The sequence below is a fragment of the Podarcis filfolensis genome (assembly GCF_964270895.1).
Source record: "Podarcis filfolensis genome assembly, chromosome: 5".
NCBI lineage: Eukaryota > Metazoa > Chordata > Lepidosauria > Squamata > Lacertidae > Podarcis > Podarcis filfolensis.
Genome location: NC_139608.1, coordinates 30,080,308 through 30,096,896, shown reverse-complemented (window position 1 = coordinate 30,096,896; position 16,589 = coordinate 30,080,308). Strand labels below are relative to the sequence as shown.

At 41.0% G+C, this 16,589-nt stretch overlaps 1 protein-coding gene across 10 annotated transcripts in view; it reads left to right on the top strand.

Moving 5' to 3' along the window:
• The window catches only part of ACSL3 (acyl-CoA synthetase long chain family member 3), a 55,908-nt gene that overhangs the window by 21,011 nt on the left and 18,308 nt on the right, over window positions 1-16,589 (top strand). For all 10 annotated transcript variants that reach the window (XM_083613791.1, XM_083613793.1, XM_083613796.1 and 7 more), the window contains 3 exons: window positions 1,197-1,620; window positions 8,393-8,570; window positions 14,877-14,986. In XM_083613791.1, coding sequence (XP_083469917.1) covers window positions 1,246-1,620; window positions 8,393-8,570; window positions 14,877-14,986 — 663 coding nt within the window. In that variant the 5' untranslated portion in view covers window positions 1,197-1,245. The remainder of the gene's footprint in view (window positions 1-1,196; window positions 1,621-8,392; window positions 8,571-14,876; window positions 14,987-16,589) is intronic.

Genomic DNA, 16,589 nt, shown 5'->3' with positions numbered 1-16,589 from the left:
AAAGGGTAATTGTAAACTGTGTCATTCATATTCCTTGCTTAATTTAGCTTTAATGTATGTCTATAATTTGCAGTAAGTACTGGATAGGAGGACTGCAGCTAGTCAGTTTGGTAGGAAACTGTGAGCTATGCGGACCAGTGGCAGATTCAGTAGAAATTTCCGGGTTTCCTGTGCCTTTTGAAAAAAAAAAAGTTTTGGGGGTTTTTTGCAATTTATTTTTGAGTATATTTTAAGAATGACTCTTCTAAGTATACTGAGAATTTTGTACTATCCTTTTGAACAACATATATTTGACTTTATGAGGTCTAGACATTGTTCACAGGTATCTTTATACAGTGGTACCTCGGTTTATGAACTTAATCCATTCCAGAAGTCCGTTCTTAAACCAAAACCGTTCTTAAACCGAGGCATGCTTTCCCTAATGAGGCCTCCCACCACCCGTGCCCTTCCACCGTTCATTGACCGAGGTAAAGTTCTCAAGCCAAGACACTATTTCTGGTTTTGCGAAGTTTGTAAACCAGATTGTTCTTAAACCGGACTGTCCTTAAACCGAGGTACCACTGTATGGGCTCAATTCAGATGTCCCAAACACATTCTCCAAATCATGGTTTGGAGGTTCGAGAATGTGATGCAGACTCCTTGTGCCTGAAATGCATCTTTCCTTCTACACTTCCCAGTTTACCTAATCATTTTATCATGATCAACCACTTGGCAGCAGTTTGCCTTTCAACTACGGTTTGAAATAGGTTTGTCAGCCATTGCTTGGAGGCAAAGTGCTAAACATCATTTGTCAATTGGGCTGCTGTTTTGAACTTTGATTAGATGAACCAGGAACCCTTGGAGGAAAGTGCTAACCTTCATTTGACAATTAGCCCCACAATTCTGTGATTTTATGAGTTTGTCGTGAAAAATTTGGTTAAAGAAAACAAGGAAGTGGAAGAGGGACCTGTGTAGAGAGGAGGGGTAGGTAAATGTCTTTCTCAGTTTCCTACCTCAGAACCCTTTAACTGGAGGTGCTGTGAATCAAATATGGGGGACTCATACATGAAAGATGTGCTCAAACATTTAACCTCTCCACTTTTGCTTGGCCTTTTTAACTTTGTTATAGTTCCATAAATGGAATATGAGTTTTAATTATGAAACCTAAGTCAATGCGGTCAATGTGTGATGATAGTTTCCCCCCTTTTCTGTTTCAGGACTTCATTGATCTTTTTGTGATATACTTTGTAAGCTACACAGGAGAGCATGAAATCTTCAAAAATGGACTCTATGAAGCTAAAGCATGATATCAATCCATTGCTTCTTTTTTTTATAAACTTTGTAATCTTGCTTTACACAGTTATAACTTTTATTCCATGGTATTTATTTTCTGGAGCAAGACATGTCATAGCCAAGTCAAAGCAAATTAAAGCTAAACCTGTGAGTTGCAGGCCAGGCAGTGCATACAGATCTGTTAACAGTTTGCATTGCTTAGCATCTGTATTATACCCTGGTTGTGATACACTCGACAAAGCTTTCAAGTATGCTAGGAGTAAATTTAAGGACAGAAAACTCCTGGGAACACGGGAAGTCTTGAAGGAGGAAGATGAAATCCAGCCATCTGGAAAGGTTTTTAAAAAGGTAGGCTATGTTTCCGTCTTTTTTTAAAACATCCCTTTTTAAATGGAATGTGAAGCAGAGGTGAGGAACCTGTAACCCTCCACATATTGCTGAACTACCATCTCCCATCATCCCTGCCTATTCGCCATACTGGCTGGCACTGGTGGCCTTTGGGAGTCTGCCAACATCAGGTTCCCCACTCCTAGTGTAAAATATTTTATGTTGTAAGGAAGGAGTATAGACAGTGTATGTGCAGTCATGGTATGGAAAGCAGGCTAGTGTATGTTTTTGTGGCAAATTTAAATATAATAGTGCTCCTTGGTAAGTTTGATTTGACAGAGGGAAGCATGTCTACTGTGTGGACCTTTTCAGAACAGTTGGCTACAGATGAGTTCTCACAAATCTTCTCCTGGGTCTTGATGGATAATTTGTATGTTTGCTACCGTTGGGTGTGATAGTGCAGTCTCAAACTTCCAGTTTACTAATCAAATTCATGGAGGTGGGTACATTTTTTATGGCTGATGGTCATCTACTGTTGCTCTAGTTTTTCAAACTTTGTTGACTTGCACCCTTGCTGGGAGAAGTTCCCAGGCTTTAAATGGTGGAGGGGACAAGAAGGAAAGGATGCCCGGGGCAGCAATTGCCTAGAATCTTGGAGGGCCCCCACAGGCCGCACAATAGTTTGTGTGAAATAGCACTGTGGGAAATGGCTGGAGACTTCAGACTTGCTTATGATAGTAGAGAATCACTGATGCATGGCTTGAGTGGGTTTTTACTTTGTTTTCATGAACCTAGAAATCCCATTGCCAAGTTACTGATGGCATCTGCTCCTCCCTCTTTGACGCATAGCTGTCAACTTACAGATTTGAAAATAAGGGACCAGTAGCCTTGAAAATAAGGGACCTGCAGCCTCACCTGTTCCAGGCACTCCAGTCTTCCTGTCCTCCTGCAGTCTGGTCAAACTCATGCTGGTAGCTTTGAGAACACTGTCCAACCAACTTTGTAACCAGAGGTTCAACTGAATAGAATCTGAATCACATGCACCACAAGGCCTAGGCAGCCTCAACTTAAGATGGCTCCCCGGCCTGGCTTTGCACTGCAAAGTTTGCAGCAGCACGTGCAACAAAATGGCGTCCAGCATTCAAAAACCCCCTCAGCTTGCATTAACTAGCCACACACAAGGCATGCAAGCTCCACCCCCCAGTTGTTCTTAGACTTCTTATTGGGTGAGTAACACAGCCAAGCAACACAGTTGGAGCCTCCCTCCTCCCTGGCCAGCAGGGAGGGAGGGAGAGGAGCTGCTTCCTTTGAAATTTAAGTGACATCATTTAAGGGACATTTAAGGGACATCCATCAATAAGGGACAGCAGCGGGACATGGCGCTGGAATAAGGGACTGTCCCTTCAAATAAGGGACACTTGACAGCTATGCTTTGACAACTGTCCTGAACGCAAAGATCTGTTTGCCCAAGTTCTCCATACACTGCAGAGAAAATACTTGTATTTGACAGACCAACACCTCCCAACTCCAAGTCCTTTGACTTTTTCTCTTGGCTCATTTTGGTGAAGGAAAGAATCGGTGTAAGTTGTTCATGCCACATCTTTTTCTTCTCCAAAACAGTTCGAGGTGCTCTAGTGGGCATTTTGGTGTTGGTAGACACTTCCATGTGCAGGAGTTAAACTCAACATTCTCCATTTAGTTCCAGTGCTTCAAAAATATTGGCCCAGTGCATATGTAAACCCAAGACATAGTTTGGCTTAGTGCAAACAAGCAAACTGCCACATAAAATAATGGGACAGTTTTGCTCCTCCCTGGTTGTTTTGTCGCTGTACTGAACCAGGCGATGGTTTGGATTAATGTGTCATTCAGACATGGGTTAGTTCTTTTCAGACATGCCAAGAGCTGTGACAAAAGGTTGCCCCAAGATTCACATTTTGTGGTTTGTCTGGAGAGCTAAACTAGGAGACTGGGTTCAAATGACAACACAAAGCCAAAAAATGGCCATTACCTGTGCAGGTAATGTGAACAACGATGCTGTAAAAGGGAGGAGTGCTCTTGTGATTTTAAAGTCTGGGTGATTAATCCTTTCCTAGCATGGAGGTACAGGTTTCTTATAGATCTGTTCAGTAGCTGTCTTTATTTTCTGTCCCAGCAGTCACTTTTAACTGTCCATTTAAAGTCTTCTGTTTCTGGAGAATCACGTAACTGGGATATGGTGTTAAACATAGCTTAAATTGTGCCTAGAGAGTAGCATTATTAGAATTGAGAAGAGGTAGGAGCGCTCATTAGTGCCACAGCTGCCACTCTTATTAAAATTGTTGTTATAACTATTAATAAATAAAACAAACCAAACGTTATACACTGAGCCGGCTTTTGACTTTCCTACCATTTTCTTAAAACAAAGGAAATTGTGTTAATGCCTGGCCAGTCCATCTTCAGGGGTCTTTTACCATCCCCATATAGAGAGACTGGGGACTAACCTTGGACCCTGTATGTGCACTACTGCTGAGTTAAGACCCTCCTTCCCACATTCAGCAGCAGTGCAGGGAGCTCATCCAGTGAACAAATTAGTCATATTGCCCTTGTACCACTGCTCTCTTACCTATTTTTTATCCTCTTAAGTTTCTTCTTGTTGCATATGGAGGATTTTAATGGGAAGCAAGGGCTGTGTGCTCTTGGTTTTTTATATACCCTTACATTCAAGGGTATATAAAAAACCAAGAGCACACCAAGATGAGGAAAAAAGTACGCCCCTTCTTGCTTGCATTCTCTCTTCCTGCCAGAGGTCTTGAGGCAGGAGATGGATTGGTGATACTTGCGGGTAGCCACAAATACTGGCTTCCAAGTGAGTCCAGCTAAAACTTGCTATTCATGAGCAGCGAGGGCTTGTGATTCATAAATGTGCCTGACCCTCATCCTGGTTGGCTTGAAAAGTTACAGAAAACAACTTGTTATTGCCTGCACACGGCTTTTGAGCATAGATTAACATTTTAGCTACTTAGTAAGTTTATTTTCTAAGCATAATTAGTGGAATGAATGTTCAGTATGAGGGAGCTTTAGGCCATTCTGTTATGCAAGTTATTAAACTACTTGGCAGTTGCAAAATGCAGGGATGGAACTGCTTATTCTCCTCTTATTTTTCTTTTTAAGGGAAAGAGGTGGGGGCAGGGAAGAATGATCTGATTAAAATGTTGAGTTTATCCACTGGTGGACCACTTTTGAGTTGTGGGAGCATTGTAGTTTGGCCTTGAAGTGCAGCCCAGGACAAGCTTTTCCAGGACACTTCAGCCCACGTGTCCTTCCTCTAGCAGAATGGTCATCTTAGTTTCCCCACTTTTTATAATAATGTGTCTGGCAAAGCTTTATGAAGGGCTGTCTTCCTTTCTGAGCTTCTGTTTGACCCCCCGCCCAACTGGACCTGGGAAGTGAGAAGAAAGAGAAGTGAGAGCTCAGTTCTTTGCCCCTTACACTCTAAAGCAGCTTGGATAATGTCAAGGGGGGACCATGAACTCCACAGAGCTGACCTCCTCTCCACAATTGTGTGTGCCGCTTTTTGGGGTGGGGAGAACCGATAGAACCTTCCAAGTTGCTCCTGCCCAACCTCCTGCAGAGAAGTGAGTCACATAACTGGAACACTTATTCCTTCAGCAAGCCTCATTCTCCCAGCTCCATGTCAGTGTTAACATGGTGGCTAAAGTAGGGAAAAAGGAGTTGTCAGACTGCATTTGGTACAGCTCACATAAAGTATTTTAAAAGCCATATTGGCTTTTATTGAACGTGCTAGACCACTGAAATGGTGAGCGTGGTGTGATGTTAAAAACAGATTCAAATATGCATGCAGATAAGTCATTGGATAATTTTTGTTACTGCTTTCAGCCTTTTAGCTAAGATCAAGTGTAGAATTATATCATGCCCCGTCATCACCAGGTTTCTCAGGGCAGTTCACAAACACAAATACAATAACCAAAAACAAACAAAAACCAAGCTGTAAAATACAACTAAGTATCATAGCCTCCAATTCATCTGTGCTGACTTTTAGAAACATGCTGAAAACTTTTCTGTTCCTCCAGAACTATGCATGTAGCTAAGAGTACACCCCCCCATGGTCAATTGATGTATGCTTTTAATTTCTATTTGTTTTAAACTAGTTTTTAACTTTCTATAATTTTATCATCTGGTTTTATGTTGTTGTAAACTGCTGCAATATATATATATATTTATGAGACAGCAATATACAAATCTATTAAATAAATAAATAAATAAAATAAATAAATAAATAAAACAAACAACATGACAACGCTGTCCTGTGTCCATAATACTAATGTCAAGAAGGCTCTCTGGTGAATAGCAATCAGAATAAGCACACTTGCTGCTATTCTGTTTTGTTCCATATGATGGCAGTATTGGATATGTTCTAGTTTATTTAAACACAAACAAAAAACCCCAAGTGTAAAATCCTGTTTATTTTCAAGTGCAGAATTGCTGGTGAATTTAACTGCTTGTCTTATTTTTTCCTTCCATTACTGAAATTTAAGAGCTTATGCATAAAAATCTAAAGTTTTGGGGGATATTTACAACAAAATTCTGCATTCCCATCTGAGAATTGTTTATTTCTTTTGTGCTGAAAAATAGAATTTTATACATTTAGGAGAAAATTGCAGTGCAACAAACGTTTGTAATCTTCCTCTGTGTCCTAAGTGGCACATAAGGTTAATAATTTATGTCAAAACTCTTGTATGGAATCTGAAGAGGAGGCTTTCCTTTTAATTCAATGAAGGAATGCAAGCTGAAGGGTGCAAGTTGCCATTTTGTGCATGTTGATTTGAATGCAGGTCTCATTGACGGCAGTGGGGGCTTACTCCTAGCAGGTCTTCTTAGGAGCACAACCTTAGTAACCTCATGGCCACATTGAAATTTACTTCATTTTTGATCACAGCAGACTCGTATTTGTACTTAAGTGTTATAACAAAAAGCACACACTAGAGAGCAGTGTTTATCTTTTTATGCTCACTTTTGTCGAACACTTTCTGCTTGTGCGGTGCAGCACTAGGTAAATAGCCTTCTGTGTGCGAAATTGCATAGATTAGACACTCCAGTCTCTTCCTATTAAAGCTGCTGTCGTGGTGTGAGGCAGGGGGCTGGCGACCACACTCAGTTCCTCAGTGGAGACCAAGAGGAAGGCCGGTCTGGGATCTGGGGCAAACACTGTGCAGCATGGGCCCCTTACTCACAGTTGCTGCTCTGTGTAGGAGCCTTAACAGGAAAAACCTGTTATCTGTTTTGCTGATCTGGAAACCCATAGCCTAGAGCAGCTTTTTTAGGGAAAATGGACCACAGTTTTTGCAATCAACCGGTTGGACATGCCTGGCCTAGATGTATTAGTAACTTCAGTCCTTTTTTTTATAAGCACAAACGTAGTCCAAAGGGCTGGTATGAATCTGAAAATCAAAGCTGTTATTGGGTTTTCAATCTGAAATGTCTAATTGTTGATAACAACGAACACCCTTTGAAATCCCTTTGAAATTTATTTGAAAACCCTCCTGATGTTGTGAGGGGCAAGACTGCTTTTGGGAAACTGCCTGTTGCAGTCCTAGCCCTTGGTTGGCAGCGCACTTGCGCTAGCCAAGGCAGGAAGTGGGGTCCAGGTGGGGTCATTTGTGGGTCATCTCTCTGGCTGGTACAGCATGGATGCTAAGATTGGGCCTGTCGCTATCATGTGGCGGTGGCAGGTCTGCATAGGATCTTCTGTCATCCCATCCCCACTCCAAAATGTCCTGCTTCTGGGGGGTTTCTGGTGGAGATACTACCACTGGTACATTCCACCTGCCGCTTGTGTGGGCACTTTGGGGCACTCCTCACCAGCAGGCATTCCCCGATGTCGGAGGCTGGCAGAGCTTTCCTGATGGTGAGGGCCAAAGAAGCTGAGTAGAGGACCCCTCTGCTCTATGCAGTATCCTTTACAGCATGGTGGATTGGGGCTTGGAGTTGTTTCACCCCTGAATTCTTCTTGAATAGCACTTACAGATAACTGATACAATTCTGATACCGTATTGGCCCGAATATAAGCCGCACACGCAAATAACCCACACCTTTAAAATTCAAAGCAGGGGGAAGACAATACCCGAATATAAGCCACACCCTTAAAATTGGACTGCAGGCTGAAAATTGCTGCGGTTGGTAGAATTGTAACTCTTAGCCAATTTAAGGCTTTGATCTTGCAAGCCCGCAAAAGTTACTGTACAATTGCTAAAAGTGCAAATTGCAATTTAATTGCTACAATTCCGCAGGCGCTCACACCCGCAAATGGCAAATGAACCGTCTTTAGCTCTCAAATAGGCAATGAAACATTTTTTTGTTCCGTTTTACCGTATGTCTGTTTCAGCAGCAATATCGTAAAAGCCCATTTTTGTAAGGTTGCGAATTTAAGCCACACTTTCACTTTTCACGGTTGGAATTTGGGGAAAAAAGTGAGGCTTATATTCAAGACCAATATGGTATTTGGTATAACAAAATTAATCCATTCACTTGATTAGGGAGATAAGAAACAGTTCTGTACTCTTCCTTTCCTTTATTGTATTTTTATTCATACAGCACCACTTTGCACGGTAAGTTTTGGAAAGTAACCTGTGCAAAATGTCATGTCTGCGTCTCATGGGCCTTTCAATCTAAATATTGTTAGACAGGAAAACAAACATGGAGATGAAAGACAAAGGCAAGCAAGTACACAGAAATGCAGTTATGCATGCTTAGGCTTGTTTGTGATTTTTTAAAAAGTCTTTTTTTATTTATTAAGGTTATCCTTGGAAAATATATTTGGCTCTCGTACGATGATGTTTTCAATAAAGCGAAAAAATTTGGAGATGGATTAACTGTGTTGGGCATTCAACCGAAGACGAACATTGCCATCTTCTGTGAAACCAGAGCAGAGTGGATGATCGCTGCCCAAGCTTGCTTCATGAACAACTTCATACGTAAGCATTTTCTTATGGCAATATCAGTTTTTTTGTGTGCTTTTGGATACACTGAGAAGGTTTTCCTAACACTTTTAATGACTTGTGTGGGGCAGCTACTATTGTCCCTAAATTAGTATGATTAAGTTTTGAACATTCTTCCTCTGTCTCCTCCTAGGACTTGGGTTGCCATCTCCATGGAATTGCAAAGATACCAATTCCTAGGATGAGCTGATGGTTAACCTTCTGGCTTTGGGAAGGGTGGGAATTTCCCTTTCTCACACAGCCTTTCTTAGGTTTGGTTTCCTCCAAGCACATGTTTTGGAGGGCAGGCAGTTTTCTTCCAAGCATCACACTTCTTTTCAGCCCGGAAAACCATCGTTACAAGTCCAATTCCAGTTCATTTGTGCAAGAGCAGTGCTAGAGCATTAGGAAGAAGGTTGTGACAGTAAGAACTGTTTGACAGTGGAACGGACTACCTTGGAAGGTACTAGACTCTCCTTCATTGCAGGTTTTTAAGCCGAGGTTGGATGGTCATCTGTCAGGGATTCTCCACTTATAATTCCTGCATTGCAAGGGGTTGGACTGAAAGGCCTTTTGGGTCTCTTCCAGCTCTACAATTCTGTGATTCTAAAGGACACCAATAAAAGCATCTTTCTTGGTAAGAGGCAGAGAACAATGTCTGTAGAAGACTGAACAATTATTTCCGATTTTTATATATTTGTATTGTATGTTCTCACCTAAAAGTTAATAGGAGCAATTAAAAGACCCATTTCATGGTAAAAACAGCAAACATATATGAATGAAATTTGTTTCATTCAGAGAGCAGTTTTGCAGAATGTTAAATTACAACTCAAAAGAGAAATCACATAAAGCCCAAGTAGAAAAAGGAACTGAGACTGGTATAATAGGCCATTGTAAGCAATTGCAAAAAGCACTTTGAAGATTTGGTAATTCTTCCTTGACAGATTATTATATATAGCTTCTCTATAGCTGTGGGAGTAGCTTGTTACAGCTTTTCTTTCAACGGAAGCTTTGCTGCTTCTGTCTCCCCTCATAGTTTTTGCTCTAATTACTGCAGTGTATTCTGAGGAAAATAGAACTGACACCCATTTAAAAGGAAAGCATCTCTTTGAATGTAAGTTGGACATGTAACATGTATCTCTGCAAAATCTCCACAAGCTTGGCATGTAATACTTTTGCTACTTTCTGGAGCTGCAGGGCTTGGCCAAAGCATGGCCCGGGCTTGGGCAGTAGTCCCCTTCGCCAGTGTAAAGCTGCAGCTTCTTTAGCTAAGCCAGTGGCAGGCAGTGGCTGCTGACAGGAGGGCTGCCTGCTATCATTTCTAGACCAGGAATCAATGACATCATGCCCTCCTGATGTTATGAACTGTGACTCCTGTCACTCCCAATTATTGGCTGTGCTGGTTGCAGCTGATGAGAGTTGTAGTCCAAAATTCTGGAAAGTACCAGTATCATGGCTACTTCTGTTCTAGATGATGGAATAAAAGAAAAGCTGGCACAGCTTCCATTATTGTACAGGCTACGCAGTTGTAGTTGCTTCATTCTTCTTCTTCTTCTTCTTCTTCTTCTTCTTCTTCTTCTTCTTCTTCTTCTTCGTATAACACCCTATACCCACAGGTCTCAGAGTGGTTCACAGGATAAAACCACAAAATATACTTAATCAAAATAAAGACAAGAACATCCCAATGGTAGGGAGATGGTAAGCTTAGAGGAAGTTCAAGCTTGAGATTCCTGTCTTCCATTTTTTGTTGTTCTTTTCCAAATGATACTTGGTGTGTCTTGGTTACTGAGCATGCTCAGTCCCCCTTTTTTTGGCGGTGGGGAGAGACTCAATATGGCTCTTTATTTTTTAGGTTTTTAAAAAAAGGTAGTTTATAAAACCTTTGCCTTCCCTTGTTCCTCAGCGAATGAATGTTTTCCCCTCCGAGTTCCATTTCTCTCAGCACTCAGCAGCTTAGTTCACTACTAGATTGAGTGATGATCTTTGCTTCTTTTTTTATTCATTAATCTCACATCTTTATTGTGTAGCCAAGGGCTCTCAACAAATCATACAATACTACAATAAAAAAGTACACCGCTTATAAAAAATTGCAGTATCTGATATCTTTTACAACAATAAAAACTTCAACACTCTTAACCGTAAACATTTCCTAGAAAAAAAAGGATTTTACTCACTCGCAGTCGTATTCTGCATTTAGTTTCAGAGCCAACAGTTCTCTGCTATCTGTGACTTGCTTCATCCACCTTGATTATTAAATCATTCTGGCAATCAAGCATATGGGATTTCCATGAATCACAAATATTGGAGTTGCAAGGAACCCTGAGTGTCAGCTAATCCAACCCCCTGCAGTTAGGAATCTCAATTATTTTAATACTAGAATCACAACTAGAAAGCTAGCTGAGTCAAATATGATCTGATAACTACTAGCTGACTTGGCTGCTTCTGCTCTGCATCTTCCTCCCCTCCATGTTCATCTCTGTGGTTCCATGGTAAGTTCCTCCTCCATCACCGCCTTGTTCACCGGTATGCCTTTACCTGGCCATGCCTGTCATCGTTATGTAGAGAGTGTTTAGTTCCCTCCTCCAGAGATCTGTGGAGCACATGGGGCATGCACAATATCCTCGGACCTCTTGGAATATGTTTATGAAAGTAATGGAAATGCTCCTATACTCCATTTTATAGCTGCTTGTAACCCTGTAATACTGTATACAAATACAGCACATAATGCATTTCCAGTGCATTCTCTCCCTTGTCAAACACTCAATAATTCAAAGCAACAGCTATCCACATCACATTTGCAAATCCTTATTGTGAATCAATAGAGACTTAAGTATCAACACAAGTAATATCTACTTTGGTTCTATGGCATACACAAATTATGGTTTGCCTTGGTTTGGGTAAAATTGCAAATCATTGTTTGCTGACACCTTGGAGCTAAGAGATGTAATCAGAATTATGGTGTGGTAATAAAGCTCATAGTCACAAAGCCATCGTTCATAATTTGGCATGACATCTGAACTAGCTCAGTACTTGCCTGCAGGGGGCGTTGTGGAAAACACTGCTGCAAAGAAATAAATTACACTGGAAGGCAGCATTATGGATAATTCCCCCCCCCCCCCCCGCTGTTTGTCTTAAAAAAAAAAAGAGAGTTATTAAAGTACCCAAAAGCTGTATGTATAGATAGATAGAAAGATAGATAGATGAAAAGCACTATCAGAAATACTGCAATTCTGTGGCAAGTTCCACTTAGATCTTTATAAAACTTTTAAGTTTTAAAAGGGTCAGTTTAAGGTAATGTGAAAATGTAGGGAAATGCTGAAATATGTGGAATCAAGAAATTTGCATTTGAAAGGGGGGTTGGTAGGAAGGGAGATGGTGGGGATTTAAGTGGATGTTTCAAGTTTCTGAGACGTGCTTCAGCTCACAGTGTGACACAGCATTTGGTGATGTCAAATGAATGAACTTGGCTGACTTGCTTGCTGGCAGATGGTAATATTGTCATATGCTTTTCACGTAGTCGTTTCTGAAACTTGAGTTGCAGGCAGTGAAACGCAACGAATTAAATTTTGTTTAATTTTTCAAGGAAATATGTTTGCTAATCTAGATTTGGCCAAGTACTGCTCTTCCTGAATAGGCCTGATTTAACTGTGCTTATTTTTTTAAATCTTCATTCTTCTGTGGCACATGTCCCCTCCATCTACTAACTGCATTTTAAACTTTACTGTTATTTTAAAGGATTTTTCTGCCTGATTGTTATGGTAACTTATGTGCATATTTAGCCAAAACTGCCCTGATTTTTGTTCTTGATAATATTTTATTCCTTGGAGATAAGTGAATGAACATTGTTCATGGTCCAATGGGACAAACAGTAGAGCATGTCCCTTAAATTAGCCCCCCCCCCACCCTGCCCAGAATTAATTTCTTTAAGTAATATATTTTTTGCTCCATAAGACGCTCTTTTTTCCTCATAAAAAGGGGAAATGTGAGTGCGTCTTTAATGAGCAAATGATGCTGCGCAGAGAGGGAGAGCTGCGCAACGCCCCTTCAGCGAAGCGGGAGGAGAAATGGATCCCCTTCTGTTCCTCCTCCCGCTTCGCTGAAGGGGCGCTACGCAGTTCTCCCTCTCTGCACAGTGCCTCTCCTGGCAGGGCTATCCCAGAAGCCAGAACAGCCAGAGGCTATCCCAGAAGCCAGATCCCTCTTGCTGTTCTGGCTTCTGGGATTCAGAATATTTTTTTTCTTCTTTTCCTCCTCCCAAAACTAGGTGTGCCTTATGGTCTGGTGCGTGTTATGGAGCAAAGAATACGGTATTTGAAAATAGCTCCATAACAAGAATTGTCTTGGAAAGCTTTTTCTGCTTTCTCATTGCTAGAAAGTAACAAATCTACACCTGGCGGCTTTTACTTTACAGTTTGTAACACTATAATTTTTAATCAGATTTTATTTGTGCATGAAGAAGTGCTATACACAGTGTTAAGTGGCAACTCGGTGGATCAGACTGCACGATAATCACTTGCAGCTGCTGTGGCTCACTTCATCTCTTTCTCCATGACATCAGTGCAGCATTTTGTAAACTGGACAAGCTTCTTGACTTAATTAACTGCCTAATTGTTTTTCACTTCGTTCATCTCCCCACCCCCCCACCCCATTTCCCCCTCCAGTTTTTAGGTGAATAATATTTCCCCCCTCCAGTTTTTAGGTTTTTTGAGAGATTATACTCTTTCTTCCTCGGCTTGCTGAGAGCCTGCTAGGGAAATCTTGTGTTTATATAATGAGGGTCATTGGACTGAGCACAGAGAGCACATGGGAACTAATAAAGGCAATCTTTTGTACTTTGCTCCCACCAAATTAAAGAAAACAATGTACATGTGTACTTGCTTTGCAACAGTTTGGAATTGTGTTCCTTGTTAAATACCCTCATGGCAACCATTCAGATTTCTGAATCAAGGAAAATGGTTTTTGTTGTAACCAGTGACTCCAAAGAACTGCATTGCAACTAATAGCTGAATTGTATGCCTGGGACTATCAATTTCAGGACCTTGTATCTGAGTATAAGGCTGCAATTCTACAGCACACTTCCCTGATGAAATGTCCTGTTGAACTTTGTTTAGGATTACACTACATGGTTTTGATTTATCAACATACAAGGCTGTTTTTCAGGTGCAAATGCACGTTTCAAAATCCACAAGCAAGCAACAGCAAATTCTTTCGCAGCAAATATGTGTGCATATCTTTTAAAAAGCACTTTACAATCCCATACCGTATAGGTTAATTGCTGTTGATATATATAAATAGTCATCTTAAACATGTTCGCTGAGATGTATGAGCTGATATGCATGTTATAGCTTTAAGCTGAGACTACTGGAAACCGTTTTGTTGTGTTAACGTACTTCTGCCAAGCCCAGGCTTTCATTCTGACACTGAGAATTCCCAGGCTACTGCTATGGCTTCTGGGAAGTGGCTGACACTGACACAGAAACTCTCCATGCATAGGACCAGAATGATGAGATGGCTGGCATTACATAGCACAGCTACGGTTGGGGTCAGAAAAATGGCAGAGGCTGCTTTTTAAAGCACTTTGCACAATAAACAGGATGTTATAGCAGTTATAGCAGAACTTGCTTTCAAGTGAGCAGCGTAGATACACAGCTCTGATGTCCATAAAGCAAACCCATTTATATTTGTAGAATTCCCAAATTGATCCAGATCCTTGTGCACAACAGTGAGTTGCATACAGAGTGCTATGTATGAGGTCCTTTCCTGCCAAAGTAATAAAGCCACCATCTGTTTTCTCAGTGCTGAGGAGACTAGCTGAAACCAAAGTCCCCAAGCAGGTGATCAGAGTGCCATATTCCTGCAAATATTAGATACTCCTTCTGCCACTGTTGGGCTAGATGCCCCTCATGGTCCTTTCCAACTCTACAGTTCTATGATCCTATGATAATATGGGAGGGAAGTATCTAAGGTGGAAGTCCTTTCTGTGCTCTATTCTCTCTTATTGTGTTGAGAGTGCGGTGTAGAACTCAAAAGTCACATTACCTCTTCTGTAAAGAAAAGAAGAGGGATCCTGCTAGTGTGGTTTGGAAAAGAAGACTGCAATTCATCAGAAGACAAAGATGCATAGTGAAACCAAAGTACATTTGCATTTTATGTTTCTCAAAGTTTGAAATCTTGAATTTGAAGCAGCAGTGTACTGAGACGATTTCAGCATGCAGTGTATCTTTTGTATCTTGGACATTTATAGTATATGAGTCTAATAATAATAATTACTAATAGGAAATTCATTATTCATTTCCTCCCCAGTTGTTACACTTTATGCCACTCTAGGAGGCCCTGCGATAGTACATGGGTTAAATGAAACTGCAGTGACAACCATTATTACCAGCAGGGAATTGATGCAAACAAAACTGAAGGTAAGGATTCTCCTTGAATAGATAAATTGGATGCATGTATACAAATGTGGATTTTGTTTGTTTGTTTATGCAATTCAGTAGAGGAAAATGTGATATATAGTGCAGGTTTTTTTCTCGCTCTACAGATTTATGTTCTTATGTAACAGAAAATTATGGAAGTGTAAATGATTTGGATGCACCCAAGGTTCCATTTAAAAAAGGACTGTGATCCCCGCCCCCACAATGGTGCTTAACTCAATACAGTGGTACTTCTGGTTGTGAATGGGATCTGTTCCGGAGCTCCAGCCGCACCCCGAGGAATTCGCAACTGGAGGTCCCGCTTCTGCGCATGGGCGTGGTGCAGTTTAGTGCTTCTGCGCATGCGCACGGCAAAACCCGGAAAAATACTTTTGGATTTGCCGTGTACGTATCCCGAAGGAGTCTGTTCCTGAGGGATACGTAACCAGAGGTGAACGCAACTAGAGGTACCACTGTACTAGATAGTCCTCTGACACTGACACACACTTCAGGGAATGTGGGAAATTTTTCATTCTTGCAAAGTGTCATGTACATGGACGATGTGCTATGTATAAATGTTTCATTTCCTAGTATTGTGGTAGTAGTAGTAGTAGTCGTTATATTTATTCATATCATACCCTTAGTAGGGCTATGCTGCCCCATATCTTCTATTTGTGGCCTCTTGGCCCTGGATCAGGCCAATCTGCCCTGCTTGTACCAACCTACCACCCTGTCCAGGATCTGTCCCCAAAGCAAGTCAGGAGGTGCAGCTCAGGTGGAGGGTGGGGTTTGTGTGCCTCTGAATTTGTAATCTAGCTGCCACAGTTTGATCTTATATTGTAAAAAGCTGTGTACATCAGTTAGCCAGTAATACAGCCTAAACAATTTTAACAAGATTTGCGAGGGGGGGGGGAGAGCCAGCAAACTTGTCAAGACGTGATGGGTTGCTCTCTATTTGCTTCTAATTGAACGAAGCATGGAAAAATCATCGCAAATCTGAAGTTTCTTTCCATAAAAGGGTTTGTTAAATATCCTGTTTTTGAGCATTGGCTTCATAGGCCAACAACTTGACTCACAGTGTAACCATAAAAGCACTTTGGGGACCATATGTCTCCAAGTGTAATCTATATTATAATTCACTAAAAGTATTTGTAGCAGCAGAGCCAGGGAACCAAAAGATAAGATGGCTAGAGGAAGGAGTGGACAGAAGAAGAAGAAGAAGAAGAAGAAGAAGAAGAAGAAGAAGAAGAAGAAGAAGAAAGGATATATGGAGAAGAATTCTGAGGGGAAATGACAAGTGAAATGGGCAGCTGAGAAAAGCCATGCCTTTTTAAGTTCATCATTAGAACTTTAATGCACACCGTTTTTAGTGTCAGCAAGAATTGTTATAAATTACATTGATACTGTTTATTCCAAACATATTGAAATTTCACAACTGGCTGCTTGTGGTAGTAAATAGTAATTAATCAACTTGCCCTCTTTTTACCCACCCTTCACCATAAGGTTCCAGGACTAGTTAAAATGTGAAAATTAAATCTTAAAATTGGTTAAAACAATTTGCAACCAAAAGAATAGGGTTAAAACAAGTTACGACTGAAAGAATATA